At 62.3% G+C, this 26,414-nt stretch overlaps 12 protein-coding genes and 3 non-coding genes across 15 annotated transcripts; 9 read left to right on the plus strand and 6 right to left on the minus strand.

Moving 5' to 3' along the window:
- Positions 1-878: 878 nt before the first annotated feature.
- Positions 879-2,747, plus strand: SPBC460.05_0 (putative transporter; the record flags this gene model as incomplete). The annotated part of the gene is made up of 5 exons (XM_062770321.1): positions 879-899; positions 938-1,131; positions 1,182-1,207; positions 1,266-1,976; positions 2,012-2,747. 5 exons carry the CDS (start codon positions 879-881, stop codon positions 2,680-2,682), a joined length of 1,623 nt encoding a protein of 540 aa, XP_062626305.1. The 3' UTR covers positions 2,683-2,747.
- Positions 2,748-2,782: 35 nt separating this feature from the next.
- On the minus strand, positions 2,783-3,767 carry hdl ((S)-2-haloacid dehalogenase 4A). Its single transcript, XM_062770322.1, has 2 exons — positions 3,344-3,767; positions 2,783-3,281 (listed from the first exon to the last, which is right to left on the minus strand). The coding sequence occupies exons 1-2, from the start codon at positions 3,606-3,608 to the stop codon at positions 2,815-2,817; spliced, it is 732 nt and encodes a 243-aa protein (XP_062626306.1). The 5' UTR covers positions 3,609-3,767; the 3' UTR covers positions 2,783-2,814.
- A 236-nt stretch (positions 3,768-4,003) lies between these two features.
- On the minus strand, positions 4,004-7,152 carry nit-4_1 (Nitrogen assimilation transcription factor nit-4). The gene is made up of 12 exons (XM_062770323.1): positions 6,992-7,152; positions 6,879-6,933; positions 6,296-6,640; positions 6,009-6,255; positions 5,622-5,963; positions 5,427-5,583; positions 5,231-5,389; positions 5,120-5,179; positions 4,874-5,072; positions 4,510-4,833; positions 4,429-4,463; positions 4,004-4,372 (listed from the first exon to the last, which is right to left on the minus strand). The coding sequence occupies exons 1-12, from the start codon at positions 7,084-7,086 to the stop codon at positions 4,186-4,188; spliced, it is 2,205 nt and encodes a 734-aa protein (XP_062626307.1). The 5' UTR covers positions 7,087-7,152; the 3' UTR covers positions 4,004-4,185.
- A 385-nt stretch (positions 7,153-7,537) lies between these two features.
- Positions 7,538-8,377, minus strand: LOC62_03G003787 (uncharacterized protein; the record flags this gene model as incomplete). The annotated part of the gene is made up of 5 exons (XM_062770324.1): positions 7,538-7,651; positions 7,704-7,965; positions 8,001-8,172; positions 8,229-8,279; positions 8,326-8,377. 5 exons carry the CDS (start codon positions 8,375-8,377, stop codon positions 7,538-7,540), a joined length of 651 nt encoding a protein of 216 aa, XP_062626308.1.
- A 581-nt stretch (positions 8,378-8,958) lies between these two features.
- On the plus strand, positions 8,959-10,501 carry gabT_0 (putative 4-aminobutyrate aminotransferase; the record flags this gene model as incomplete). The annotated part of the gene is made up of 4 exons (XM_062770325.1): positions 8,959-9,662; positions 9,697-9,943; positions 9,997-10,176; positions 10,226-10,501. 4 exons carry the CDS (start codon positions 8,959-8,961, stop codon positions 10,499-10,501), a joined length of 1,407 nt encoding a protein of 468 aa, XP_062626309.1.
- A 391-nt stretch (positions 10,502-10,892) lies between these two features.
- On the plus strand, positions 10,893-10,977 carry LOC62_03G003789. Its single transcript is given in 2 exon segments — positions 10,893-10,929; positions 10,942-10,977. It is a non-coding gene; the product is annotated as a tRNA-Phe (tRNA).
- Positions 10,978-11,092: 115 nt separating this feature from the next.
- Positions 11,093-11,184, plus strand: LOC62_03G003790. Its single transcript is given in 2 exon segments — positions 11,093-11,130; positions 11,149-11,184. It is a non-coding gene; the product is annotated as a tRNA-Ile (tRNA).
- Positions 11,185-12,214: 1,030 nt separating this feature from the next.
- BAS1 (Myb-like DNA-binding protein BAS1) lies at positions 12,215-14,596 on the plus strand. The gene is made up of 3 exons (XM_062770326.1): positions 12,215-12,749; positions 12,877-13,000; positions 13,286-14,596. Exons 1-3 carry the CDS (start codon positions 12,261-12,263, stop codon positions 14,404-14,406), a joined length of 1,734 nt encoding a protein of 577 aa, XP_062626310.1. The 5' UTR covers positions 12,215-12,260; the 3' UTR covers positions 14,407-14,596.
- A 416-nt stretch (positions 14,597-15,012) lies between these two features.
- On the minus strand, positions 15,013-16,130 carry LOC62_03G003792 (uncharacterized protein; the record flags this gene model as incomplete). The annotated part of the gene is made up of 3 exons (XM_062770327.1): positions 15,013-15,276; positions 15,354-15,475; positions 15,527-16,130. The coding sequence occupies 3 exons, from the start codon at positions 16,128-16,130 to the stop codon at positions 15,013-15,015; spliced, it is 990 nt and encodes a 329-aa protein (XP_062626311.1).
- Positions 16,131-17,607: 1,477 nt separating this feature from the next.
- Positions 17,608-19,212, plus strand: prlL_0 (MFS transporter prlL; the record flags this gene model as incomplete). Its single annotated transcript, XM_062770328.1, has 6 exons — positions 17,608-17,967; positions 18,014-18,142; positions 18,181-18,376; positions 18,412-18,563; positions 18,601-18,680; positions 18,738-19,212. 6 exons carry the CDS (start codon positions 17,608-17,610, stop codon positions 19,210-19,212), a joined length of 1,392 nt encoding a protein of 463 aa, XP_062626312.1.
- Positions 19,213-19,553: 341 nt separating this feature from the next.
- On the plus strand, positions 19,554-19,978 carry LOC62_03G003794 (uncharacterized protein; the record flags this gene model as incomplete). Its single annotated transcript, XM_062770329.1, has 2 exons — positions 19,554-19,829; positions 19,906-19,978. 2 exons carry the CDS (start codon positions 19,554-19,556, stop codon positions 19,960-19,962), a joined length of 333 nt encoding a protein of 110 aa, XP_062626313.1. The 3' UTR covers positions 19,963-19,978.
- Positions 19,979-20,569: 591 nt separating this feature from the next.
- On the plus strand, positions 20,570-20,651 carry LOC62_03G003795. The gene is given in 2 exon segments: positions 20,570-20,606; positions 20,617-20,651. It is a non-coding gene; the product is annotated as a tRNA-Glu (tRNA).
- A 729-nt stretch (positions 20,652-21,380) lies between these two features.
- Positions 21,381-23,177, plus strand: Mfsd1_0 (Major facilitator superfamily domain-containing protein 1). Its single transcript, XM_062770330.1, has 7 exons — positions 21,381-21,614; positions 21,653-21,749; positions 21,789-22,229; positions 22,279-22,493; positions 22,531-22,766; positions 22,822-23,088; positions 23,122-23,177. The coding sequence occupies exons 1-7, from the start codon at positions 21,389-21,391 to the stop codon at positions 23,158-23,160; spliced, it is 1,521 nt and encodes a 506-aa protein (XP_062626314.1). The 5' UTR covers positions 21,381-21,388; the 3' UTR covers positions 23,161-23,177.
- Positions 23,178-23,186: 9 nt separating this feature from the next.
- On the minus strand, positions 23,187-24,595 carry YPRB2_0 (putative protein in proB 3'region). Its single transcript, XM_062770331.1, has 4 exons — positions 24,004-24,595; positions 23,770-23,964; positions 23,496-23,721; positions 23,187-23,442 (listed from the first exon to the last, which is right to left on the minus strand). The coding sequence occupies exons 1-4, from the start codon at positions 24,517-24,519 to the stop codon at positions 23,195-23,197; spliced, it is 1,185 nt and encodes a 394-aa protein (XP_062626315.1). The 5' UTR covers positions 24,520-24,595; the 3' UTR covers positions 23,187-23,194.
- Positions 24,596-24,927: 332 nt separating this feature from the next.
- On the minus strand, positions 24,928-26,139 carry LOC62_03G003798 (uncharacterized protein; the record flags this gene model as incomplete). The annotated part of the gene is made up of 3 exons (XM_062770332.1): positions 24,928-25,618; positions 25,748-25,808; positions 25,860-26,139. 3 exons carry the CDS (start codon positions 26,137-26,139, stop codon positions 25,114-25,116), a joined length of 846 nt encoding a protein of 281 aa, XP_062626316.1. The 3' UTR covers positions 24,928-25,113.
- Between the last annotated feature and the right edge of the window lie 275 nt (positions 26,140-26,414).

Raw genomic sequence — 26,414 nt, forward strand, 5'->3', positions numbered from 1 at the left:
TGGTACGAGGCTTCTGCTTCTATCTAAAGTCCTCCGGGCCACCACCCGACGCATCCGGGCACTAGCCGTCGATAGCCTTCGTTCGGAGCAAGTGGCGGAGCGAGGAATGCCATCTGCCTTCATTCAACAGGGTTCTCCACCCCGGAGGTCGGTGGCTCTGCTGGGCGTTTTCTATTCCTGGCCACTTAGTGGTGGCTCGTGATGTGCCTCTCCCTCAGAACACTGCGTGCACAGCGCCTCCCTCGGCGCGGAGATCCGGAGGGAGGGTGGAAGGGCTCCGCAGAAGAAAAGACCGAGCCGTTGACCGCGCTGAACCGTGTCATCCGGCGACTGGGACGCGGGCCGCTGCATTCTACAAGCGATGATCACGTCCCGTAGTCAGCGCGTCGGCCAAATCGACGCATACGAGTGTCTGTGTTGCCGCAGCGGAAAGTGTCTCTACGCACAGCACAGCCGAGCAAGGTGGCGGCCCGGCCGGCTCCCCACAGGCCCGGGGACCCGAGGGCTATGTTTGGCCGCCAAGCGACGGCCCGCCCCTTACGCGTCCCTTGGATTACTTTGTCTCTGCCAATTGAGTATGCGGCATAAAGCGGATGCTTGACCCCAGGGTTGCATGTCCGGGGAATGAGTGGCGCTTACCCGCGACCACTGAGGATCTGGAGGCGGGGCACATGGGGGGGCAGGTGGGGCCAGCTGCGCACAGAGTAGTACGGATGTCGGTCGGACGCATGCAGCAGCATGTCGGTTCGGGCCGTCGACCGTACTCCATGATGCACCGTCTTTTGCCGCACAGCCGAAGTCACCAGATCCGCCAGACTTCATAAGGCGGGGTTGCGGGGTCTTGAGAGCCAGTCTCGCCACCTACAACCCGTATTACCATGAGCGACGTGCAAGACATTGTGAGTGTGGGCTAGCGCGCCCTTGCTGACGCGCACAGGAAAGGAAGGGATCCATCACGCATCACGAGTCGCATGGCCTCGACAAGCAGGCGGCACTGATGGCCGACACGCACCACAAGCATGACAAGGCGCTCGACGCGCTCGGCGACGCCGGGCGCGTGGACATGACCGACGAGCAGAGCAGGGCCGTGTGTCGCAAGATCGACTGGCATATCCTTCCCCCGCTCATGTGGTGAGTAGCCTGCGAGTGACCTGTAGGCTCGGCGCTCACACACCCACCAGGGTGTACTTCCTCCAGATCCTCGACAGTGAGTAGAGCTTGTGGGACCGGCGGCAAGAGACGCGAGCACAGGCTAACAACTGCAGAGTCGTGTGTTGGTTACGGCGCCGCGTTCGGCCTCAAGACCGAGGCGCACCTCAAGGGCAACGAGTACTCGCTCATCTCGTCGTCGGGCTACTGGGCGCAGCTGGCCCTCTGCTGTGGCCCGACGGCGTGGCTCATCGTCAAGTTCCCGACCAACAAGCTCATGTCGATCTGCATCTTCTGCTGGGGTATCTCCATGATCGGGCTTGCCTTCTCGCGCTCTTACGGTCCACTTCTCGCCAACCGCTTCCTGCTCGGCCTGTTTGAAGCCGTCAACATCCCGCTCTTCACAGTCATCACGACGACGTGGTACCGCCGCCGTGAGCAGCCCCTGCGCGTGGCAGCATGGTACGGTACCAACGGCATCGCGTCCATGCTCGGCTCGCTGCTCACCTTCGGCCTGAGCTTCATCAAGAGCCCCCACCTCTACGTCTACCAGATCCTCTTCCTGACCGTCGGTCTGGCGACTGTCATCACCGCACCCCTTATCTACCTCTATCTCGACAACAACCCCGCCCAGGCGCGCTTCCTCACGCCTGAGGAGCGCGCATGGGCTATCGAGCGGTTGAGGGACAACAACACCGGCGTTGAGACCAAGGAAGTCAAGTGGGGCCAGGTGCTCGACACGTTCACCTCGCCTGCCATCTACCTCTACTTTATCATCACGTTCTGCGTCAACACCGGCGCTTCGGTCACCAACACCTTCGGTCCTCGTGAGTTGGCGTGCTGAGCTTCACTAACCAGCCAGTTATCATCCAGAACCTCGGAGGCTTCAGCGCGCGCCAAACAATTCTTCTCAACATCCCCTTTGGCGCCGTACAGTCAGCAGTGTGCTTTGCGGGGTGCATCATCGCCGCGCGGTACGGGTACAAGGGCTTCGTGCTCATCGCCTTCATGCTGCCGTGTATCCTCGGCTCGGGGCTGCTCTACGGACTGGGGCGCCAGAAGAGTCTCATGGGCCCTCTCCTGTTCGGCTACTACTGCATCGGCTTCCTGTTTGGCGGAAACCCGCTCATCTTCTCCTGGCTCGCGGCCAACACGGGCGGCCACACAAAGAAGTCGCTCGCGATCTCCATGTGCAACGCCGGCTCGGCAGTGGGCAACATTGTCGGCCCGCTCCTCTTCCAGTCAAAGGACGCGCCAGTGTACCACCCCGGTCTGGGCGCCGTGCTCGGCATCTTTGTCGCGTGCGCGTGTATCTCCGGGCTCCTTATGGCGCTGTTCGCTCTCCTCAACCGCCAGAAGGAGAAGACGCGTGTCGCCCACGGAAAGCCGGCCAAGATTGCCAACGCGTCCATGGACAAGCACTACAAGGCTGCCGCGGACGACCAGGTCGACAGCGAGGGTAACAGACTCGGACAGCAGGCCTTTGCCGACATGACGGATCGCGAGAACGATGAGTTTGTGTACACTTATTAGGGAGGAGGAGGGTGTCTTGTAGCCTGTACCGAGAACTTGTGGAAGTAATGCAACCTTGGCAGAAGAGCGTTCACACTGACGAGGCCCGAGAAATCAATGCATTCAATCCAATGTACACCCTCACTCGCTCGCCTAAGCGCGAACCTTCTCAATGACGTCGGCAAACTCCCTCATCGAGTCGTAGGTCCATGCGGGCTCGACGCCAGTGAAGGCCGAGACACCCATGACGCCGCCGGCGCGGTCGATCCATGCGCCCTTGAGGCCGACCTTGTGTCCGGGCTGGATGTCGTGGAGCTTGGAGTTTGCGACGATGAGGATCTCGTCCTTGGAGATGCCGTGGTCCTTCTGGAGGTGCGAGATGGCGTAGTCAAAGTTGTTGAGCGAGGGCTTGTACGAGCCGATGTTCTGCGCGGTGTAGACCTCGTCAAAGACCGCGCCCTCCTTCTCGAGCTTCTTGCGGCTGGCAGCAAACGAGTCGTTGTTGATGTTGCTCAGGATGACGAGCTTGAGGCCCGAGTCCTGGAGGCGCTTGAGCGCCTTGGCCGAGTCGGGGAACGCGGGCCACTCGGGCACAGAGTTGCCAAAGTCGACCGCCTCGTCTGTATGGTGTGTCAGCTTGGTCGGCTCGGCTCCGGGCCTGCGAGGCCTAAGGGCAACTCACCCTCAGTGTACTGGAGCTTGAAGTGGTCGGCGACCTGGCGGTACGTCTCGGCGAGCACGTCGGGGTAGAGCTTGGTGGGCTCGTTGGTCTGGATAGCAGTCTCGATGGAGCCGAGCTGCTTGAAGAAGTCGTCCCGGCTGATGTTCTGCTTGCGGATCTGGACGAGGAGCGGCTGGAGCGCGTTCTGCATGCCACCCTCCCAGTTGATGAGGGTGCCGTAGCAGTCGAAGAGGAGGGCCTTGTAGTCCTTGGAGGGGGTCGACATTGTTGTTGTTGTTGATGCTGTGGTGGGGTTGGTTGTGTGTAGCGGAGCTGTGGAGCTTGGGAAAGATGGATCGGATCTGTTGGTGTGATGATGTCCAAGAGTGTCGCCGAGCCTGATCTTTTATATGTTATCTACACGCCTTGCTGAACAGAGTGGAACAGACTGGAAAGACGTCCGATGCATGCTACACAGAGCCGAGGCGAGCCGGCCAACATCGCCCAAGAGCATGCGGACATCGGCCTGGATGTCGCCTGCATCATCTTAATCGTACAGTGATCTGCACGGAAGTGAGGCGGAGGGATCTGGTTCGATACGGTGAGACAAGTGCATCGACTGTCTCTATCCGCTGGCTAGATACGAGGCAACAGCCTTGGAGCGGAAGCTTGTCGGAGTGACCCACACTTTATCCACCCTGGAGCAGTTTGCTTGCGAACATCTCCATGCCAAGCTTCGGTTCGGCTCGTTTCGAGGACCAGCGTCGTCTCTGCATCGGCCACTCCGGGCACGTGATAAACGTGTTAGTTGAGCCGCGGCGTCGCAAACAAAAAATACAAGGTGCAGCTCCGACACTCTACGGCTACAGAATCTGTTGGGGCGGCTGTAGGAGGGCCATCAGGTCCACCTCGCCGCCGAGGGGCAGGACATATTGCGTCAGCAGGCTCTGGACAAAGTCGTCGAGCGAGCCGTCGGCGCCGACCCAGTTGGTGTCGAGGCCGGCGACAGCCGAAGATGGTTCTGGTGCGAGCGACAGGGTCGAGTCGTCGCTGGGGTTGTCAGCTTGGAAATCGGGCGGACTGCGATGTAGCCGAGCTAGACTCACGTTTGAACCTCTTGCGACAGACCCAATAGTGTGTCCTGGTGCCATGTCAGCTCGCGCACCATACTTGACGAGCCAACACACCTGTGGAACCGCGTTCTCGTCCGACGGGTTGGGATTGGCCGCCTTCTCCTCCAGCTCCGCAATGATCTCGGACAAGATCGACTCCTTCTGTCGACCAGCACCCCACGTAAGGCCGATCTCCTTGAGATAGAACAGCGCCCGACGCGCACGTTCCAGATCGTCGGCGGCCTGAGCAGCGTTACGTGCCTGCGCCGCGGCGAGCACAAAGGACGTGCCAGCAGTGTACTGCATCTGCGCCATAGTCGGGGGCGTGAAGCGCATGCCGTGAGTCGCGTGGTAGAGCTGGCCGAGCTCGTCGATTTTAAGAGCTGACTGGTGGCAGCGCTGTTGGTGTGAGCTGTACGTTACGCGAAAACTAGCTCACCGTCATGGCAATGTTGGCGATTGCCAGGTCCTGCGCCGCACCGCGTGCTGACACTTGGCTGAATGGCTGGAAGAGAAGCACATTCACCCATTCGAGGCCGATGTGAAGCAGGAGGATGTGCGGCAGCGGTGGGGTGGACTGTGTGAGGTCGAGTGCGGGCTCGGAGCGCAGAGTCTGGCCCCAGTCTTCGAGGGCTTGGCTGCGGGCGTGAGATGGTGGACACTGAGTGGGAAGAGACTATCTCACCTGAGGCGGTCCACTGTTCCATTTTGTACCAGGAGTGATCGGTTGACACCACTGCTGTAGCTGCGATCGTCAGTTACCCGTCCGGGTGCAGATCACCCCGGCATCGCTTACACTGTATGCGTAATCTCTGTCGCAATCTTGAACAGACCGGTCGTGTGCACGAAGCACGTGCTAAGCCACGACTTTTGAGGGGGCAGGTGACCGTAGGGGCCAGGCGGCCAAGTCCAAGGTGTGTCATCCGTAGCGGCATCGGCTTCTGGCGGACCAACGCTGAGTAGGTCAGACCATCGGCTTGTACGACACCTACGTGTAATCCGCGAGCATGAGCGGCATGCGCCCAATGTACACAGCCCACATCTCCTCCTGGCAGAATGTAGACCAGAAAGTGACGTTGCGCTGGACATATGTCTCCTGGTTGAGCTTGCCCTGCGCGACGAGCTTGGACGTGTCGATGTGCAGTCCAACTGGGTGGGTCAGATGAGGACGGGAGAGAGAGACCCACGGGCATAGACCAATCGCGACGCCAGGCCAAAGTAGACCCATCCGATACTGTAGTCACCGACTGTACTGGAGAAACTCGAGCGCAGGGCCAGTGCCGCGACGGTCGCGAGCGAAGGCGATGCCGCCTCGCGCTCGAGATGCTTCGTGCCCTCTTGGTAAAAGATGCGACGGGTCTGCGAAGCGTGGAGGTGCTCCTCGTCGGCGTAGGCGAGACCGACACTGATGATGACGTTGTGCAGCAGAGGCGAGTAGTTTGGCGTCAGGAGCGGCAGGTCCTCGATATTGTCGAGCGAGAGCGCGATCTCCATGTCGCGGTAGAAGAGGTGCGGTGTTGCTCGTTGGCCTGAAGGTGTTAGCTGGGATTCACCTGCGGAACACAGCTACCCACCAAACGAGGTGAAGTACCGGAAGCAGTGATCCACAGCGCGGTCGTGCTGCGCCTTTGTAAGGTAAACATTTGGGAGGAAGCGCGCGAAGCGCTGGGGGTCGTCGTGGTTGTTCAGCCTCGGCGCCGACTCGAGCGTGCTCGCGATGGGCGAGGCGCCGGGCGGCGCATCAGGCAGAGGGTTGCGCAGGGCGTGCCGGAACGCCGAGCTGGGGTTGTGGAACCTGACCTGACCTCGGGGGTCTTCGATCTGGGCGTGTGAGCTGAGTCAACCAGACACTTCAACTCACAACCATGCCGTCGACGTCCTCCTGCGGGTCATGCAGTGTCGCCTTGGCGCTTGGTCGCCGTGGGCGTCCGTCGGTGCCTACGCTCGGCGGGTCGCTCGCCGTCGTGCCCCCGATGCCCGTGATGCCCGAGTTGACGGACTGGAACGCCGCACCGCTCGGCGGGCCGGACGAGCTCGCCTGCCCGTCCCGCCGGTGCGCGTATACCTGCGCCTGCAGCGACTCGATCTGCTCGCGGTAGTGCTTGGTGAGCTCTTCTAGCTGGTCGACCTTGGCGCGGAGCCCGTTCGTCTCGGCGCGCGAGAGGGGTTTCCGCCAGTCCTCGCGCTCGCCCCAGACACACTCATCCTGGTGGGGTTAGCGGGTGATTGGCAGAGGATCGGCAGAGGATGGGCAGTAAGAGACAAAGTGTTCCGTGTCAAGAGAGCTCCCATTTCACGGGGAGCGGCCTGACGTCGCTGGTGCCCCCGAAGATAGCTCCCCAGGAGACGTCGGCTTGGTCGCCTAGACTGCCCGCAGACCACATCGGCCACCGGAGCCCCCACCTCCATCATCGCCCACGGGCATCCCCCGTCCTCACACATACCTTGAGCGCCGCACAGGTTCCACAGGTCGGTGTCACTGCATCGCACTTCTTCTTGCTGGGATGGGTCAGAACGTGAGGCGATGTCGGCTCTGTTCGGCCAAGATCCGACGTACCGCTGTCGGCAGTTGTAGCACGCTTGTGTGACGTTGTGTCGTCGTCGTTGTTTTGCAGCGTTGCTGCTGCTACTGGGACTTGGGTCTGCGGGCATGGGGTCGGGTGGTCGTTGAGAAGAGATGAGAAGTAGATGGAGGGAGAAGTAGGGGAAAGAGACAGGTTGCCCGATGTCTAAAGTGTTTGAGTCGGGGAGGGTGATGAGGGTGGGGTACCAAGGGCAGTCAGTCACTTTGCTTTACCGAACACCGGCCCTTGCGTCTCCTCCACACTTTGTCCCCTCGCGTCTCCGCGCCAAGGCAAAAGTCAACAATCATCACGGTGCATGCAATGCGTAGCTCTGTCGTCACCTGATACCCCGCCCTCTCCTTCCTCCTTCCCCACAAAGTGATATCCTGTGGATCGTGCGCCTCCCTCCTCCTGGGCCTTAGCGCGCGTCGTGTCGTCGGAACGAAAAGGCAATGTCGTCACAACTCCACCGGCTTCGAGGCCCCAGATCACCAAACAGACCGACGACGTGTGATACGGCCTCGGATCCAATACGGATTCTAGACGGAACCGTGTGTCTTGACGAGGATCCACTCGTTCTCGCGGTCCCCAAAGGGGTTGGAGTACTCGATCGTACGGCAATGTTTCATCCCGAGTCTCTCGTAGAAGGGCAGCTAGCCGTGGCCGTTAGCGCGTGTCAAATCTTGTTGGCCCAGACCTGCTCACCCGAGGCTTGTACGTCGTGTACACCCATACACCGTGACCGTGTGCAGCGGCAACCTCGAATGCCAGGCTGACAAGTTTGGACCCGAGCCCGCGTCCGGCCGCGCGCGGATGCGTGCCTATCAAGGCAATGTTCCAGCACCCGCCCCTGACAGCCGTCCACTCGTCCCCCTCGGCGCCCCAGGTGACCGTCTCCGGCTGTGGCTCTCGGGCCGTGTTGCCGAGTGTAGCAACAAACGCTGCATAGTCGTCCTTTGCAGTTGGTCTGGCGTCAGCAAAGTGCTCGCTGTCGCTACTCACGCATCGGCGACCGATAATCCCGGGGGCACAATGGCAAGAACGCTGGCAAGCTGTCCCTCCACATCGATGCCCCACACTTGCCCCAACGCGCCGACGCCGCGAAGGTAGTACTTGACCAGCGCGACGGCGCGCGTGTCATCACCGTCCGGGTAGAAGCCTGTCCAAGTAGGCACTGCATGTCAGTTGACTTGACGATGAGAGCACACAAGGTGGAGGAAATCCACTCACTCCCGGCAAACCCGGCGACCATCACCTCCACCGCCTCATTAAAGTCCTCAGCTGCCCAGTCAACATTGATCCGTTGTGGTGCGCGGCGATCACTCACCCTTCCCCATATCGAGCTGCCGCGCAGCCTCTGTACCTTTATCAAGCGTCATGATCTCTTCCTCTGTCCGTATGGGGCCTGGAATCAACGCCGAATCCCCGACTATATCACTCGACGCCTCCGTTCAACTTGCGCTCCCTATCGATCCGCCAGTCTTCCACTTTTATCCCGCCACACTTCCGACCTAATCTACGTCGACCATTGTCGCCTTGGGGCCTATGTATATCTCTGAACCGAACTTTGCCTACCGAGTATATCGGCCACTTGGCCTGCGGCGGAGCCAACTTTTCGACGGACTGACCCCGCCCAAGCGTGCAGCTTACCAACATGCAGCCGATGGTAGCTGGCTGCCGAGGCCAAGAGTTTTGTATTTGACCTTTATCTGGCCGATTTGACCTTTTTAATGAGCAGCAAGGGCGGCTAACGAACATTGATTTGACCAAGCAATGCTGTAGCCGGCGGCTGGACGGCTTGCCGACCACGACGCATGAAGCCGACTGATCATCTAAGCAACGCTTTACCGCCTGTGCATGTAACTCTTACCGCCTGCATGAGATGATAAAGAGCGATGGCGAGCAATGACGAGGACCTGGTCTCATCACGCAAAAGCTCATCCAGCAACACTCATCCAGTATGACCATCGCCCAGACTGCCGTGCGCGCCCTCGCCGCCCCCACGACCGCCACTGCCGGACTTCAGCAGATCGCCCAGCAGCACATCACCAAGGGCCTCGGCCGTCTTCGTAACCACGTCTTTGCCAAGGGCAAGGGCCTGCGCGTGACCACGACCGATGGCCGCGAGCTCCTCGACTTCACTGCCGGCATCGGCGTCACCTCGCTCGGCCATGCGCACCCCGACGTCACGGCCGCCATCGTCGAGCAGGCCTCCTCCATCATCCACGTCCAGTGCGCCATCGCCCTCTCGGCCCCCTATGTCCAGCTCGTCGAGTCGCTCCTGGCCATGATGCCCCACCCGAGCCTTGACAGCTTCTTCTTCTGGAACTCGGGCTCCGAGGCCATCGAGGCCGCCATCAAGGTCGCCCGCTACCACACCAAGCGCAACAACATTGTCGTCATGCAGGGCGGCTACCACGGCCGCACGGCCGGTGCCGCTGGCCTGACCCGCAGCAAGACCAACTTCTTTGCTGGCACCGGCCCGCTCATGCCGTGCGTGTACACCACGCCATTCCCGTACTGGCACGCGATGGGCCTCGACAAGAACACCCCCGAGGAGGTGCTCGTCGAGCAGGCCATCACCCAGCTCGACAACCTTCTCCTCCAGCAGACCGCGCCAGAGGACACTGCTGCCATCTTCCTCGAGCCAGTCATCGGCGAGGGGTGAGTGTACGTATAGAACAAGGCTGACCCCCAGTGGCTACATCCAGGCGCCGACCAAGTTTGTTGAGCACCTCCGCAAGGTGTGCGACAAGCACGGCATCCTCCTTGTTGCCGACGAGATCCAGACCGGCTTCTGGCGCACGGGCAAGGCCTTTGCGATTGAGCACACTGGCGTCACGCCCGACCTCATGGTCTTCGCCAAGGGCTTTGCCAACGGTATGCCCATCAGCGGTATCGTCAGCCGCAAGGATGTGCTGGACGGAATGCCGGCAGGATCGCTGGTTTGTGTGGCACTGGAAGCCCCTGGTCATAAACACGCTAACTCCAACCCCAGGGTGGCACCTACTCGGGCAACGTTGTCGCCTGTGCCGCCGCGCTCGCAACGACGCGCTTCATGCGCAGCCACGACCTCGGCTCGGCTGTGCTCGCGCGCGCTGAGCAGGTGCGCAAGGGCTTGGAGGAGATCAAGGCTTCCAAGGCAGGCTGGATCATCGAGGACATTCGCGTGACTGGCGTACGTTGTTGTTCATTTCTGTCAAGCAGCCCCCACTCACACACTACAGCTCATGATCGCCCTCGAGTTCAAGGACCCTCGCTCGCGCCTCACCAGCGGACACCACCTGCGCGCGGGCTACACCCTCCCGGCATACATCAACCGCCTGGTCCAGGACGCCGCACTCGACCGCGGACTGCTCACCCTCACCACTAGCATCTACCCCGTTCTCCGCATGATCCCCTCTCTGTTGGTCTCCGAGGCCGAGGTCGACGAGATGCTCGCCATCCTTCGCGAGTCTGTCGCAGCGGTTACGAGCAGCATCGAGGAGGCGGGCAAGGCGTGATCGTGTACAGTCTCTACAGATATGCATTTCATTAATCTTGGAGGTCGCCATAGGCAAACCAACAGAAGGACAGGATACACGTGTGTGCGCAAGACGTTGAAGCCCGCTCATGGCTGCGGGATTGTTGGGATGTAAGAGCCGGACCGCCTCGGCGATTATGGGCAGTCCCTTGTGAAGTTTGAACAACCCCACAGTTGAAGAGTAAAGTCTGAGCAGGCAACAGCGTGCGTTCGAGCCCGCGAGGGGAGGCTCGTCTGTCTAAGCGCGGCAGTGCATGTCGCCAGATACACAGAAAACACACACACACACGACACACACACTCACCATCCCCAGAGGCATCGGGAATCCCGGCCGCCCGAGAGCGATCAGCGCCAGCGGTGAACATCGAAATGGAGACATAGCTCAGCTGGGAGAGCGAGCGACTGAAGTTCAGTTATCATATCGCTAGGTCGGGTGTTCGATCCACCCTGGCTCCATACATGCGTCTTCGCCGGTGTGTCGGCCCTGTTGTACAGCCTCTCTCTCGAGGGAGTAGGGCAGGGTGTGTCCCTGGCGGAGAAGCCGAGTGCGAGGACACATCGTCCTCCTCCAGGCCGCTTAGCTCAGCTGGTTAGAGCATTGTACTAATAACTCGATGGTTATCAGTAATGCAAAGGTCGGCAGTTCGATCCTGTCAGTGGTCAAGCACTTGCTTTTTGGGGCATGCATGCGTAGAGGACGAAAGGGAGTTGGAAGGCAGCAAGAGAGCAGTGGCCGTTGTGGTGAGCGGAAGAGCGGTCGGGTGCTTTTCTGTTTTACTCGCGTTCTCCGAGTGGACGCCTCTGGGTCATCGCGCGGGTCGGAGCCCAAACTCGAGAGGCGGAGGAGGCAGAGGGAAGCAGAGTAGGTGGCTGTCGGGTGGCCCCCGCGTGGCTCTCGTACTCGTACTCTCTCTGCGTCTCGTGCTTCTTGTTGTCCATCGGCCGGCCCAGAACGAGCCTGCACGGACAGTGACCACGCCTGGACAACGGCCTGAGAACGAACATTCGACGCCTGCCGCCTGCCTATCTGCCTGATTCTCCAAATCAAGGGGTCTCCGCGGCCTCCTCCCACCCACCCACCTCGCAGCGAGAGTGCCAAGCCTGCCGGCCCAAGGCAACCACCTCCAAGAAAATCCCGCCTGGCACAAAAGCCAAGCAAAGATGCTCAACAGTTTAACCTGAGCTGGTGCGGACCTTACCCCGAACGACGAACGGCAGGGCAGGTTTTCACCACAGGCTCTCTCGGCTTCCCCGCTCTTGCCCCTCTCTGCGTCCCTTGCACCCACTTTTGGGCTCCCCTCCCCTCCCTCCCCTTACAGCAGCGAGAGAGCGAGTGCGTCGGCCGGCCAGAGTGCAGAGTGACAGACCGGCATTGCAATTGAACGCCAGACGCCGCGATCACTGCACACAACCAGTCAGCCAGACCAGGCAAAGCAGCGGCCAACTTTGCACGACTCCCTGAAGCTCCCCGAAGCCTCTCTCCGTTGGGAACTGCATGTCTGCAGGATCCTGCACCCATACCCACGCGACACGCGATATGGAGTCATGGAATGTGGGGACATGTCGTACCTGCACGTGATATGCAAAGCTTGCCTCCTGAGCCGACAGCCAAGAGCAAGACGAGTGAGTCGCTGGTAACCCTCCTGTAGCCGTGTAGCAGCGCTTCTCTCGCCATTCTACGTCTCCGAGTACTCGACGTTGCTCATCTTCCCTTCGCTACCCAGACATATCCGGCCGCCATGGCAGACTCGAGGGTGAGCCTCCCAAGGCGGCCATACCCTGGGCCGTTACAGCCTCCGCCCGGCCAGCCCCCACCGGCGGCAGTAACCGCCGCCGCCGCCGCTGGTCCCCCAAACCCACTATCATTCATCTTTGACAACCAACAACCCCTTCACCACCGCTCGGCGGCCTCGACGCTTTCCTCCGTCTCGCCTGCTGGCCCGTCCTCCGCCTCCGCCTCCGCGTCAGGCGGCTCCAGCGGCTCGGCTTCTGTCCTCTCGGCTTCTACCAACGCAACGACAATATCCACGGCTTCATACCCGGAAAGCATGTCGTCCTCCTCGGCAGCGGCGCTCACCGCCCCCGGTACCGGGGCCCGCCGCCGACGCCGATGGACACAGGAGGAAGACGACGCCCTCATCAACGCCGTCGGCAAGTATGGCTGTGCCCGAGGACCTGGGTCGCAGTGGTCCAAGATCTCGGAGGGCCTCCCAGGCCGGACAAACAAGGTGGGTTTGGAGCTCATCGGCGCTAGGGGGCGAAAACCAGGCGGCGGGCCGTCGTCGTCGGTCCGATATCCCGGCGGTACTCCACCTAATCGTCTCCATTCCGCACCATTATCTGACATGCAATTAGGACTGCCGAAAGCGTTGGTTCCACTCGCTTGACCCCGCGGTGCGCAAGGGCAAGTGGTCGGCAGAAGAAGACGACTCACTGCGCCGCCTGTACGCCGAGATGGGACCACAATGGAAAGAAATAGGTCAGTGCTCCATCTCTCATCCGTCCATGTCCCCCGTCGCCACCGTCTCGCCTCATGCGAGTATCCAAAGCGGCAGGGCGGCTCCGGGGCGCCTGATCGTCGAGTCACTACTGCATTGGAGCCGCGCGTGCGGGCTTGTCCCACCCACCAAGCCAAGCCAATCGAGTGGCGAATTTCGTCCTTGTCGGACGTGGCCGGCGGTGTTGGTGGGTGCCAAGGATGCAGGCAGCCGCGGCTCATGGGTTATCAAACTACAACTACGTATCGGCTGCTGACATGATACAGCACTACGGATCCCAGGACGCAAGGATGACCAGGTCTCCAAGAGATGGCGCGACGTCCTCGCGCCAGAGTTGACTGCCAAAAAGCCATGGTCCGCCGAAGAGGACCGGCTCCTGCTCGAGCTCCTCGAGCAGCTTGGGCCGCGGTGGACGGCCATCGCCGACAAGCTCCCCGGGCGGAGTCCCATCGCCTGTCGCAACCGCAGCCGCAAGTACCGCTCCGTCAAGAACGACGGCGACAGTGGCCGGCAGGACGGCGAGTACATCAAGGTTGAGGATCCAGATCCGTACCCGCCTAGCCACTACGTGCCTTCCAATTACGCGGCGTCCAACCCCGACCCGCTAGCAGGCCCGGCGAGCACGTCGACACACGCCGACTCGGTGCGCTCAGCCACAGAGGGCCCGGGTTCAGTCCACGAGTTCGAGTTTGACTTTGGCGTCGGCGGCGTCCAGGCCACTCCGCAGCCAGGACCGACGCAGCACCCTCCCCCGCCGCCACCGTACGGCGCAAACGACCAGGAGGAATGGCGCCTCCCCAACCTCGGCCTCGAGGGCGGCATGCCGGGCCTTGCGTTTGACTTTGGGGACGCGAACCGGACGGGCCACACGCCTCTCCCGCCGCCGGGCTCTACGCCAGGCAACGCCGCCGACGATTCGATGGGCGAGGCAAGCAGCCTCCTGCGCAGCTTCGCCCAGGCGCAGCATCAACTTCACAATGTTCCTCCCCCGCCGTCACTGCATACGCATGCGCCCGCTCCTGCGGCAGAGAGCAGGCTGCTGGAAGGATGGCTCGCGAGCGTCGGCGGCACCGAGCGAGCTGCAGCTGCCGCTGCTGCTGCTGCTCCCAACTCTCTCATCCTCTCTCCGGATACTCCTGGACCTAGGGGCCTGGGCGCATTGTACTCTGACAGCCCGCGTCCGGCCAACCAGAACCCGCCTCCGCCAGCAAGTGACACTGGAAGCGTTGCAGGTGCTACGCCAGTGTCGAACTTGTGGTCGCTTCTGCTCGCGCTGGACAGGGGCGACCCAAGTGTCAACGTCAGCTCAGCATTCCTCAGGCAGTTGCTGCACGACGGCGGTCCTGCGGCCAATGTGCCGTCGCCATCTGCGCTGCACAAGACGTGAGGTCATCAAGGGCGGTTCCACGCATGGGACGTCAATAGTAATGGCTCCAGGGCGTCATAATGGCCGTACAAGTGCCCGTCCCGCAGTTCCTCGGCTTTCCGCGACCACGAGAGCGTTGCATTCACACGCAGTTGTAAAGTAGTGTACGGGGTATACAGGGCTACAATGTACTACAGCTGGTTAAGTTTAGCGTGATGTGCGAGGAATGCTCGGCACGGGATCGACAGACCGTGTTGGTGACGACTGCTTTGGTACGTACGCATGTTTGCCACAAGGGGCCACCGAGGCCAGACCCGCACACCCGCGGCCACTTGGACGGTAGTAGAAGGCAGAGTGGGGTCATCTGACCACACGTGTGACGAATGGAGTGCGTTTGCAGACGGCTTTTCCGTGTGGCGAGGTGGTCGAGGGCGGGTCGCGTGACTGGTGCCAAGCACAATCGAATGCAGCAACAGGAGAGATAACCGAGGAGAGCGAGGAGAGACACCACGCCGCAGCGTCGACTCGATAGTGGGTAGCAATGTGCTGCGCCGTCACATCCATATGGGCAAATTACACTCGGGGCTACAATTCATCGCGTGCAATGTGGCGCGCATCTATATATCTCTACGACGGCACGTACCCACGCTGATCCAGTGTCTCGCGGCCCTGTTTCGCCCAGCTGCGCAGCGTGTCGATCTCCGCGGCATCCCCCGACGGCCCATCGCCGGCGGCGCCGATCGCAGTGCCCGTCGCGCGCAGATCAGCCGCGACGCGCTCAAACACACGCGCCAGCCCCAGGTGGGCAGCAGCGGGCGAGTTGAGGTCGGACGGATCAAGCCCCAGCGAGCTCGTTACAAAGCTCGAAATCTCCTCCATCTCCCCGACCCACTGTGATGTGTGACGTGTATCAGCGACCGGTTCCCACACTAACCCCGCGATTAAGCTTATGGGGCCCGAGAACTCACGCGGTACGCTTTTGGGATCATGTCGGGAAGCGACGTGCTCAGCTTCCATACCTGGTCGGGCTTGGTGTCTGCCAGCTGCTCGAGCAGCGCCGTGGCTGTGTCTGGCGAGTGGGCGTGCGCAGCTGCATGGTTAGGTCAGCCAAGTCAAGTCTAGCCGCCTGCGGCCCACGCACCGAGCACCAACAAGGCCGCGAGGCCCGTCGCGCCCTTCTGCGTACCGCCATGGCACATCTTGAGGGCGCTCGCGCCACCCGCACCCCCGCTCTTGAGCACGCGGACTGTCCAGCCCTGCCCCAGCGCCTCGGCGACATGGGCCAGCTGGTCCGCCCACTCAGGCGCAGAGGAGAGGTACACGCGCGGGTCGTACCCCTCTTTCGGGGGCAGGCCGATCACGCTCCCGTCAACCAAGGGGACGTCGGGGCCAAGAATGGCGGCGATTTCGCCCATCGTCGCGGGCGAGACGGCGTTCAGCTCGACGTAGATCGGCTTCCGGGTCTGCGACTTGAGCAGGGCCGCGACATCGCGCGCGAGCTCCAGCGCCGAAGACGGGGGCAGGATGGACACGAGGATGTCGGCGGACGCTACGACGTCCGCGAGCGGTAGGTTTTCCAGGCCAGCAGCGGCTGCACGCTCCAGCGTTGCGCTCGAGCGACCGCTCACGGCAGTGAGCAGCCTGATGGCCGGCGCGCGCGCGTGCAGCGTCCGCGCGAGGCCCGAGCCCATGGCGCCGGGGAAGAGGATGCCGATTGTCGGCGCGGGTGCGGGCGTGTTCGTCATTGTGTGAGCAGTGGGGGAGGGTGAGAAAAGCAAGCTCGCTCCCCATCCTCGCTATACATGTATTCCACGCCGAACTCTGCTCCGTGACTGCGACGCCGACGCTGGCGCCGACTCGTCCTCGCTATTGTCGGCTTGGGTGGTGGCGACTGATAACGACATCCGCCGGCGATCTCCGGCGGACCTCTCCTGGCGCGACTCCGTCTCTGCCATTTCGAGTCGGCGCCGAGTCTTCGCCGAGTCGCACTGTTTCGGCGTTGAGCACGATAGTCGAGGTAGTAGAGGTGATCTGTTGGTCTGAAAAGGAGGGGTGGCGATGAAACGGAGATACTTGACACACGCACTGGCCTGCCCCGCTGCGGTGGCGCCGTGGGGATCTCCGCCACGGACCTCGTCTGGGTTTGCCGCGGCTTGGGTCCGGGCGCTCGCTGGCCACCGTGGCTGAGGTATGCAGTTCGCTTGCTTGGGTTTCTTACAGCCGGAAACGAGGGTGCACCTCAAGTTGGAGTCAGTGATGGCGGTAAGAGCAACGACGACCTCTCACTCTCGCCTCAGCCGAGCGCCGTGGCCTCTTGTCGGGTAGCCATGCCCCTCTGCCCATCTATTTGCGTACAGTCCGTCATGACACGCGCAGAAGTCACCGGTGCTCACCACCCAACTCTTCTCATCACCCGACTCCGACACGATCGGCCCGCCAGTGTTCCGCCCAGCGCCGCTGGCGCCACACGTGTCCACCGACGAACCGCACCCCGCAGCCCTTCGGCCACCGCATGCCCAGAGGAAATCCCGGTGTTAGGGGTATCAACTGCCCCAGCTTACGGGTATCGATGGCAGACCTGCCGCCGAACCTGATTCATCAACCGCAGTTCCTGCTGCTGTTGATGTTGTTAGGTTAGCGGAAACCGGAATCGCGACCCCAGCGCAACGCACACGGGCACTCGACCCTTGTAGGTATCAGTCAGTGGAATAGAACAAGCAGCCACGTGGTTCCGGTTCTGCCATTGCCCGCAACTTACCGACTGGATTTCCGCGCAGAGGCCAGTGGCCCCACTGATATCTGTGCGCGCTGGAGCCTGGGGCCATCGAGGCGCCACTCCGGCCCCGAAGTGCCGCACGCGCCACCGCACACATCGGTTAGTCTGCACTGGCCCCTTGTTGAGTGGGCATGTGTCTTCTTCACATGGGTGGGCGGGCTCGACGTCGCGCACTCTCCCCTCCCTCGGTCTCCTCGGTATCTCTGATTCCATGAAACGCGGCTCGTGCAGTTTGGTGTTTCCGAGAGAGAGAGAGGGAGAGAATAGCTGACCACCTGCGCGCTCAGACGGCCGCGCGAGATACTTCATATACGGCGGCGGCGCGGGGCTCAGCCTCCCTCCCCACTGGAGCACCGCGGCGGCTTACAGTACCCCCTACACACTACCGCGCCTCTTGCTTGCCTGTTACTACTGTGGCTACACACAAACCGACACACAGCGACACAATGGCCGACCGCAAGTCGCTCGACGACCTCGAGGGCAAGGCGCTCGACGTGACCATCGAGAACGCCACCCCGGAGCTGCCGTACATCGACCCAGTGAAGGAGCGCGCGCTGATCCGCAAGATCGACCTGCGCCTCTTCCCCATGATCTGGGTGTGCTACCTCATGTCGTACATTGACCGCACGAACATCGGCAACGCCAAAGTCGGCGGCATGTCCCACGACCTCAAGATGACATCGAGCGACTACTCGCTCGTCCTGTCCATCTTCTTCATCGGATACCTCCTCTTCGAGCCCCCGAGCAACATGCTGCTCTCGCACGCCAGGCCAAGTCTCTACATCCCGTCGATCATGGTCATCTGGGTAGGTGCTGCGTGGCGCCCGGGCAAGGCAACGCTGATCATCGCAGGGCGCGATCTCCGTTGCGCCAGTAGGCATCCACACCACCGCCGGCATGGCCGTGTTCCGTCTCTTCCTCGGCCTCGTCGAGGCCGGCTTCTGGCCCGGCTGCATGCTCGTCATGTCATGCTGGTACAAGGTGGGCGCGGCGGCCCACCTCCCACTAACCAACAACAGTCCGATGAGATGTCCAAGCGCACGGCCTTCTTCTACTCGGCCTCCATGGTGGCCGGCGCATTCGGCGGCCTGCTCGCCGGCGCAATTATCACCGGAATGGAGGGCATGGGCGGCATCACTGGCTGGCGCTGGCTCTTCATCATCGAGGGCATCATGACTGTCACGGTGGCCCTTGCGGCGTTCACCGTCCTGCCTGGTACGCGTTGATTTGTGGTGCTTGGCTGACGTTAGACTTCCCTGCCACGACCAAGTGGATCTCGGGCGAGGAGCGCGACCTCGCCCTCAACCGCCTGCTTGTCGGCGGCGCGGGTGACGGTGCTGGCGAGGACCATGCCGGCCACTGGGCTTCGTTCAAGGCTGCGTGCAAGGACCCCAGGACTTGGGTAGGCTTATGATGCTCGTAACACCACTCACACAAAGGTCTTCTCCCTCACCTACACTTTCGTCCAGGGTGCGGGCACCATCTCGTACTTCATCCCGACGCTCATGACGGTGCAGGGGTGAGTTCAGCGCCGAGGATGGCGAGGCGAGCGTCTCCTCACTAACACACCACACAGGTACAAGGGCTCCAAGGCGCAGTACATGACTGTGCCGATCTACATTGTCTCCCTCGCCTTCTCGCTCACCGGCGGCTGGCTCGCCGACCGCACCAAGCAGAAGGCGTACGTGATCCTCGGCGCCGCGACGATGAGCACGCTCAGCTTCATCGTGTGTGGCTGGGCACCGGGCCACAAGCTCAAGTACGCGTTCCTGTGCTTTGGCTGCGCGGGTATCTGGACGACGGTGCCCATCTTCCTCTCGTGGAGCGTGATCATGTTCGACGGGCGCGAGAAGCGCGGCATCTCGTTTGCGTTCGTCAACGGTATCGGCAACCTCGCGTCCGTGTACGGCTCGTGGCTGTGGCCGTCTTGGAACGGCCCCAACTACCCCATTGGCTTCGGCGTCACCACCGCCCTGTGCTTCATGATCATCGTCATGGTGTCGTTCGCCAAGTGGCGGTATGGCGACACGGGCGTGGCCAAGACTTCGTAGTTGTTTTGTTTGTTGATGCATCCCGTCCCATCGCATTCGAGTGAGTGACGTAGACAAGGTTCATAGGAACTTGCTCTGGCGTAGTGCATGCACGGGGCTGCTGAGCCGACGCGCTGCCGTAACCCGCGTCGTCGCTCCACTGTGACCGATTGTGCGTGCCTCACTAAACTACAGATCCCAGTCAGGCGACCCGGCGGCGAAAGTCACCCTTGCCGCTCCCGTGTGTGCTTTAAAGGATCTCGAACATCGCGTTTATACTCTTACTCTCACTCTCTCACTCCTGCCGTTTCGATCTGCAAACGCCACCACCACCACCACCACGACGCAGCGCCACCACCACGATGCCCTCCTCGTCCCAGCTCAAGATCTACGCCCTCTTCTACGCGCTCCAGCTCAAGGCGGGCCTGCTCAACCTCTACTTCTACGCGTCGTACCATGGCAACCTGACGCTGTTCGCCGCGCTCCTCATCCTCGACGGCGTCATGATCGACTATGGCATGTGGTGCACTGAGAAGTGGATCGCAGATGCTAGGGAGCAAGGCGCCGCCCCGGTGTCAGATACGACGACGCCACCCGCTGCGACGTCGCTCGTTGCGCCGCCTGAGAAGCAGAGCGCGGTGTGAACTACAGTACCACCGAACGCGTGCGTGTGTCCACTGTGAGACCAACGCAACATCCATTGACAACCTGCAGCCACCCACCTTCCCATCACCATCCACTCGCACACGACACCTCACTGTTGTACTGTAGCACCTCTTCATCGGGCATTGCATTATTCTTCTCCGTCCGTCGTCAAGAGGACTGACGGACTCCATACCGCGATCGCGCGGCGGGCACTGCCCGAGCAGCACCACTCGTGCCTCGCGGCCAGCACAATTCACGCACCTTTGTATTCAATAGCCCAATTGGGCAAATAAATTGTCGGACCTGGGTCGCGTCTGAGCTGCACCTGGGTGGTCGCGAAGCAGCCCGGCATGCGAGGCGGGCCTCGGTGTCGCGTGGGCGGCTGAGGCATGTATATAGTTGTCAAAGGTCGAGGGTTCCGGCCGCTTCATGCCGCCGGTGCTTGCAGATGGTCGGTGACCCATAAGATAAAGTGTAGCCACCGATCTAGGCGCCTATCGGCCCCGATAGCCCACTTGAGGCGGCATGTCTCCGGCTGTGGGTTTCGATCTGGCACGCAACGTCGACGCCGATACCCGTGTCCCAAGCCTGCGAGATGCGGCTCCACGGACCCGCTGGGCAACACACAGACGCCGACTGACGCATAGGGATGCCAGCCAAGCGACGTGCCCCCACACCCACCGCGCGCCGCACACACCCGCGCCGAACACACTTGCACCCATCGAAAAAAGAATCTCGTGTGGTGCAGAGGTTAGCATAACTGCCTTTCAATGCCTGATACGCAGTCGACCCGGGTTCGAACCCCGGCGCGAGAAGGAATGCGGTGTACGTCCTCTTTTGTGGTGTCAGAGTGTTCTACGGTCGTCGGCGGCGCGAGCTCTACGGTCGGCGGCGCGAACAATGGTGATGAACTGATGAAGGCCGTCGACGCGGAACCGAGGGTGAGCCGCAGCCCCTTTGTACTCCCCACGCACCCCCGCGCAGCCCCACGCGACCCACACAGCTCCGCATTCGGCCGAGGGCCTCCAAACACCGATACACAGACGCCGATACACAACGGCGCAGCGCACGCGACTGTCCGACGCCGGAGTGTGTTGGCGGTCTGTCGGTGGTGAAGATCGTCGGTTCGGTGGTCGGTTACATGCAGATGTAGGACAGCTCGGTCGGGTCGGTTACATCGTCACGTTGCGTGCTTCAACGTAAGTACCAGCCAGGGTCGCAGCGCGCCGAGACGGCCGATGTGGCCCATTCCGTGGCATCTTACTGGCTGCGACGCGTGCATTGCCCTCACATAAGCTAAATACAGCACTGGGCCTGTAATCTGATAGCCCGTGATGCGGGGGCAACGCCAGCAGGTCTCCCTTGCCGCAAAGTTTACTGCTGCGCGTTCGGGGCCGACAGTGCGGATGTTTGCCGAGACGCAGCGAGGCAGGGAAGCAGGTTTGCTTGATCACGCCCGTCGGTGTGTCGAGCTTGAGGCATTTTGACCTGATACTTCAACGCCGTCTCGCCGAGGTTATCGAGGCGATACCAACCCCCCCGCACACACGACATGACTACCCCCGCGACGGAAGCGCTATCTGATTACCCGCACGAGAAGTCGCCCGACGACGAGGGCGGGGTAGACGGCGCCTCGACCGCCCCGCCGCCCGAGATCCCGACCCGCGTGCGCGTCACGGCCGTGTGCCTCATCATCCTCTTCTTCACTGGTGTCCAGTTCGCCGAGAGCGTCATTCTGCCGCTTAAGACGCTGCTGAAGAAGGAGCTCAAGATCAACAGTGCGCTGGTGTGGGGAGGGGCTCGCTGACACGCTTAGATGCGCAGTACGGCGTCGTGTCGAGCGCGAGCAGCGTCGTCAACACGGTGCTGCCTATCATTGGCGGTGGGCTCATGGACCGGTGGGGCGGCAAGCGGTACGTCTTCCGTCGTGGGTGGGCAATCTGACCGAGAAGTGTCGCGCTCGTTTCCTCGTTCATCGTCACCCTTGGGTCTGTCCTGGCCGCCATATCCTCCGTGCACAACAACTACAGCCTCTTGGTCGGCGGTGAGATCCTGCTCGGATTCGGAAGCACAGTGTCCGAGGTGTGCCAGTACAAGCTGTACCCGCACTACGTGAGCGGTCGGCACATGGCGCTCGTGTTCGGCTTGACTCTGGCGTGGAATCGCCTGATTTCTGTCATTGCAAAGGTTGCCGCGGTGCCCATGACGCAGCTCGACCACCACTGGGGGTGGGCGCTGTGGATCAGCGCGATCCTGTGCGCGTTCAGCTTTGGCAGCGTCGTCGCATATGCTCTGTACGAGCGGTCTCTGCCCAAGGAGTATCGCCCGCCGTCTAGTAGGAACAAGAAGCAGAACTTGGTGCAGCTCACTGGCATCCCGCTCGTGCTGCAGCTGTAAGTGGCGGACGGAAGCCGGACGGGCGGAGCTGATGGAGTCATCAAGGCCCAAGTTCTACTGGATCATGAACGCCACACAGATGCTCCAGCACGGCGTGTGGGCTGTCTACAACGCCAACGTCGCCGACATGCAGGTCAAGACGCGCGGCACGACGCAAGAAGCGGCGGGGTACAACTCGTCTCTGCAGTCCGTCATTCCGGTAGTCCTCACGCCCGTCGCGGGCTTCTTCTTCGACCGCGTGGGACACCGCATGACCTTTGGTGCGTTCCACTTGTTGTCCCCACTAACACTCGCCAGTGTCCCTCACCGCAGCCCTCTACATCGTCGTGTTCGTCCTCATTGGCCTGACGAAAGTCAACGCCCTCGCGCCCATCATCCTCTCGTCCTTCGCGTACGTCACCAACCTGCTGCCGTACTTCGCCGCCCTGCCGATCCTGATCGACGGGACCGAGCTGCTCGGCACAGCGTTTGGCGTGTTCCAGGCGTTTGCGAACAGCGGCAGTTTGATCATGAACGTGGCGGTGGGCGCGATCGTAAGTAGCACCAGCTTGACGTTCAGCCCGGTCAGCCCACTCACCCCCACCGCAGCAGGACAACACCCCGCACCAAAAGTACGACCGCGTCATCTACCTCCTCATCGCGCTCAAGGTCGTCGACGTCGTCTTGGGCCCAGTGTACATCTACCTCGACCGCCGGTGGCTCCGCGGCAGTCTCCAGCTGCCCGAGCGCACGCGCGTGGCCATCCTCGACGAGGTGCACGCCGAGGGCGATACGCTCGAGGGGCTCAAGACGAGCAAGCTCACCACGGCGGTGTGCGGCGGCATCCTCATCGCCATGACGATAACAGGCATCACCGTGAGTCGTCCTCATGTTGCTCGCTGACCCCAGATCTACGTCATCTACTCGCTCGGCGCGAGCGACTCGTAGCCTTCCTTCCTTCACCCTATGCATTAGTCCCCTCCTAGTACCCCCGCTCAAAGTGCACGCGGTTGATGACCTCCTTGCCCTCGGCCACGCGCGCGCAGTTGCGCAAGAACACATCCGCCGCAATGTCCATCTCGCCCTCCGTGTCGCCTGACAGGTGGGGCGTGACGATGACCCGCGGGTGGGTGTACAGCGGGTGCCCGTCAGGCAGGGGCTCGGGGTCGGTCACGTCGATCGCGGCGCCGAAGAGGCCGCTCGGGCGGTCGAGCGCGGCGAGGAGGTGTTCTAGAGGAGGCCGTCAGATTCGCCACAGTGTAATCACGTCGCCGCCGACTTACCCGACTTGACGAGGCTCCCGCGGCCGACGTTGAGGAACACGGCGTTCGGGGGCAAGTGCCCCAGCTTCTCCTCGTCGAGCCACCCAGCCGTCTGCGGCGTGTTGGGCAAGCTCGCAACGAGTACGTCGCACCGGCTCAAGAACTCGCGGGTCTGCGCGGCGTCCTTGGTAGAGTAGTACGCCTCTGGGATGGAGCCGTCGGCGTCGCCAGTGCCGGGGATCACATACTGGTGGGTCAGCTTATACTGTATGCAGGTACGTGTAGCTGCACCCACCCCGTCCTGCGGCGTCGCCTTGCCCGACGTGTTGGCGGCGACGATGCGCATGCCCATCGCTTTCAGCAAGCGAGCCGACTCGCGCCCGAGCTGGCCGTAGCCCAGCATGCCGGCCATACGGCCGTGCGTCACGCGCGCGTAGTACTGTCCCCCGCCGGCGTCGATCTCTGGCCGGAGGGCCCAGCGCTGCTCATTCTGCGTGTGTCAGTTGGCCCAAACCAAGGCGCGACCTACCCTCGCAATCATGATCTGGCGGGGCACCTGGTGGTACACGTTGACGAGCATCCCCACGACCCAGTTCGGGATGGTGAGCACATGTGTTCCGCTCGCGTTCGCGAGGGTAACATTACGCTCGACGCCCGCGACCTTGCCGCCGTCGCGCACGAGTTTCTGGAACGGCGCGCTCGCCATCGCCTTGTCCGCGCCCGAGGAGCACAGCTGGACATGCTTCAGGCGCGGGGTCTGCGCAAAGTCGCTCACGACGCCGGGCGGGCCGGTCCAGGTGTTGAACATGACGTCGATGGAGGGCAGGATGTCGGCCGGGATCTCCTCCCCCTCGGCGTAGTAGTGGAACGTGCCGAACGCGTCGCGCAGCCGCTCCTCGCACTCGGCTGACACGCCGACCGTGCATAGCACCGTCAGCGGCTTGGTGAGCGCCTTGTCCGGCGGCGGGGGCAGCAGGCCGGGCGGCGCCGGCGCCAGTGAGCGCGGAGGCGGGCGGATCATGTTCGGGTCGACGGCGGGCGCCATGGTGCTGAAGGGTGGGGGGTTAGAGAGTGAGTGAGTGTGAGTGAGGTGAGTGATTGCAAGGTAGTTGAGATGAGATAGAGTGGGGCAGGCAGGCAGGCAGGCGGGGCTTGGCTCGATACGATACACTCTCGGCCCGGCGGCGCGGGCGGGATGTCGGAGTGGGCCCCGGTCAACGCCGTGTCGGAACAGCCAGCCGGCAACTCGCGGCTCTGCGGGGTCAGTAACACTTCCGAGTAGACGCGGCGGCTGTCGGGCTGCTTGATTCCAGCACAGCGGGTCTTGTCGGCGACTTGAGCGCGCGCTTGTGCATGGTTGCAAGGTGCGAAGCGCTTGGCAAGACGCAATCGTGCAACCTGACGCGCTTGGGCCGCGGCGGGCACCGGCCAACAGGCCCAGCTCGCTCGCCCACCATCGCGATTAGGCATAGTTGACATACAAAGCTATAGGTATCCGTAGTGATTGACAACGCAACGGGTAAGAGAGCATGGGCATGGGTGTGGGCATTGGCGGGCGTGGGCATGGTCATGGGGGTGTGATGGGCGTGATGGTGGTGGGAGGGGGATGAGACAGCTCAGCGAGCTGGTCTCACAACACCTAAGTCACCTTCTTCTCGTACGCCGCCCAGGCGCGTTCGGCGCGCTTGCACCCTCCGCACCAGTGGCGGTCGCAGAAGCCGCCGTTCGAGCAGGCCGAGTCGCGGCGCTCAATCCCGGGCGGGGGCGGGGCGCAGCTCGTGCCCGGGTGGCCCGGGGCGCTGGGGGCGCGGGGGCACGGGATGAGCTCGAACGCCGAGTCGCCAGCGGACGAGATGTGGTCGGGGGCGTGCGTGCCCTCTGGCGCGTACACAGCGTACTGAGATGCGAGGATGAACCCGCGACAGCCGGCGTGCGGCGGCGCTGGTGCGTGGGCCGCCGCCGACGCCGGCGCGACCTTGACCGCGGCAGCGGCTGCTGCCTTTGGCTTGGGGGCTGGCACCTCGGGGATCGTGTTGGGCACCTTGCTCTCTCTCAGTGGGCTCGGCGAGCGCGACCTGCTCGACGGCGGGCTGCGTACGGTCCGCGAGATGGGCACGGTGGGCGTCGCGACGGTCACGGGCATGCTGCACGTCGGCGTCAGCACTGGCGTGAGTGGGCGCGAGCGGAGCGGGCTGTGCGGTGCTATTGGGCTAGCGGGGATGATCATGGCGTGGGGGGTTGGGTGGGGGGTAGGAGGTGCTCGACGGACGTACAGTGTTATAGGTGGGTGGGTGGGTGGGTGGGTGCCGAGTGGCGAGGGTGTGGTGGATGACGCTGGGGGTACGTCAGTGAAGCCTGGAGTGGGCCGCGGTCGTTAATACTGACTGATCGGTTGCAAGTGGCTTCGGGGGGGTGCAAGTTGCACAGAAGGACAATGGGAGGAGGTACAAGCGGGCACGAAGGTGAGCGGGGGTCGTGTGCGTGAGGTATAGGTGGGTGGTGACGGCGGGGTCGAGGTGCGATGGTGCGACGGTAGCAGTGCGATAGCAGCCTTCTGATCGCCAGGAGCGTAGCGTTCGTGTTCGTTTGGCGTAGAGGTCGTTGTCGTGGTCGTTGTCGTCGAGGAGGAGTACAGGACAAAGAGACAAAGAGAGATACAATGCATGGTATCAAGACGGAGGATCGTGCATCGACAATGTCTGTGAGTTGCGCCGAGGCCGCCGCCGCCGCCTACGCCATACATGAATCATGTCACTGACGCCTCCTCGATCCGCGACTCGACTCGTCACTTCCTCGCCTCGCCTCTCACGCCCACCTTGTCTGGCCTGCTGCTGCAGCCGCATACCTCGGACTGACTCACCTAGCTGACATGCCTGAAGCTGCGCTACTGCGCTCGTCGATCAGCGGCAACAGCAACTGCCGCTGCAGCGACTTTTGTCG

The sequence above is a fragment of the Vanrija pseudolonga genome, chromosome 3 (genome assembly GCF_020906515.1).
Source record: "Vanrija pseudolonga chromosome 3, complete sequence".
NCBI classification, from domain to species: Eukaryota; Fungi; Basidiomycota; class Tremellomycetes; order Trichosporonales; family Trichosporonaceae; genus Vanrija; species Vanrija pseudolonga.

What these genes read in the sequence shown, in the direction of transcription:
- Mfsd1_0 (XM_062770330.1), top strand. Translation starts at nt 21,389, where the DNA reads ATGACTACCCCCGCGACGGAAGCGCTATCTGATTACCCGCACGAGAAG. An exon ending in GGGACACCGCATGACCTTTG is followed by an intron (nt 22,494 to 22,530) that starts GTGCGTTCCACT and finishes AACACTCGCCAG; the next exon opens with TGTCCCTCACCGCAGCCCTC. An exon ending in TGACGATAACAGGCATCACC is followed by an intron (nt 23,089 to 23,121) that starts GTGAGTCGTCCT and finishes CGCTGACCCCAG; the next exon opens with ATCTACGTCATCTACTCGCT.
- YPRB2_0 (XM_062770331.1), bottom strand. Translation starts at nt 24,519, where the DNA reads ATGGCGCCCGCCGTCGACCCGAACATGATCCGCCCGCCTCCGCGCTCA. An exon ending in AGGCGACGCCGCAGGACGGG is followed by an intron (nt 23,722 to 23,769) that starts GTGGGTGCAGCT and finishes CTGACCCACCAG; the next exon opens with TATGTGATCCCCGGCACTGG. An exon ending in CGGGAGCCTCGTCAAGTCGG is followed by an intron (nt 23,443 to 23,495) that starts GTAAGTCGGCGG and finishes GGCCTCCTCTAG; the next exon opens with AACACCTCCTCGCCGCGCTC.
- hdl (XM_062770322.1), bottom strand. Translation starts at nt 3,608, where the DNA reads ATGTCGACCCCCTCCAAGGACTACAAGGCCCTCCTCTTCGACTGCTAC. An exon ending in CAAGCTCCAGTACACTGAGG is followed by an intron (nt 3,282 to 3,343) that starts GTGAGTTGCCCT and finishes CACACCATACAG; the next exon opens with ACGAGGCGGTCGACTTTGGC.
- BAS1 (XM_062770326.1), top strand. Translation starts at nt 12,261, where the DNA reads ATGGCAGACTCGAGGGTGAGCCTCCCAAGGCGGCCATACCCTGGGCCG. An exon ending in TCCCAGGCCGGACAAACAAG is followed by an intron (nt 12,750 to 12,876) that starts GTGGGTTTGGAG and finishes ACATGCAATTAG; the next exon opens with GACTGCCGAAAGCGTTGGTT. An exon ending in ACCACAATGGAAAGAAATAG is followed by an intron (nt 13,001 to 13,285) that starts GTCAGTGCTCCA and finishes GACATGATACAG; the next exon opens with CACTACGGATCCCAGGACGC.
- nit-4_1 (XM_062770323.1), bottom strand. Translation starts at nt 7,086, where the DNA reads ATGCCCGCAGACCCAAGTCCCAGTAGCAGCAGCAACGCTGCAAAACAA. An exon ending in GAACCTGTGCGGCGCTCAAG is followed by an intron (nt 6,641 to 6,878) that starts GTATGTGTGAGG and finishes TAACCCCACCAG; the next exon opens with GATGAGTGTGTCTGGGGCGA. An exon ending in ACAGAGATTACGCATACAGT is followed by an intron (nt 5,180 to 5,230) that starts GTAAGCGATGCC and finishes TGACGATCGCAG; the next exon opens with CTACAGCAGTGGTGTCAACC.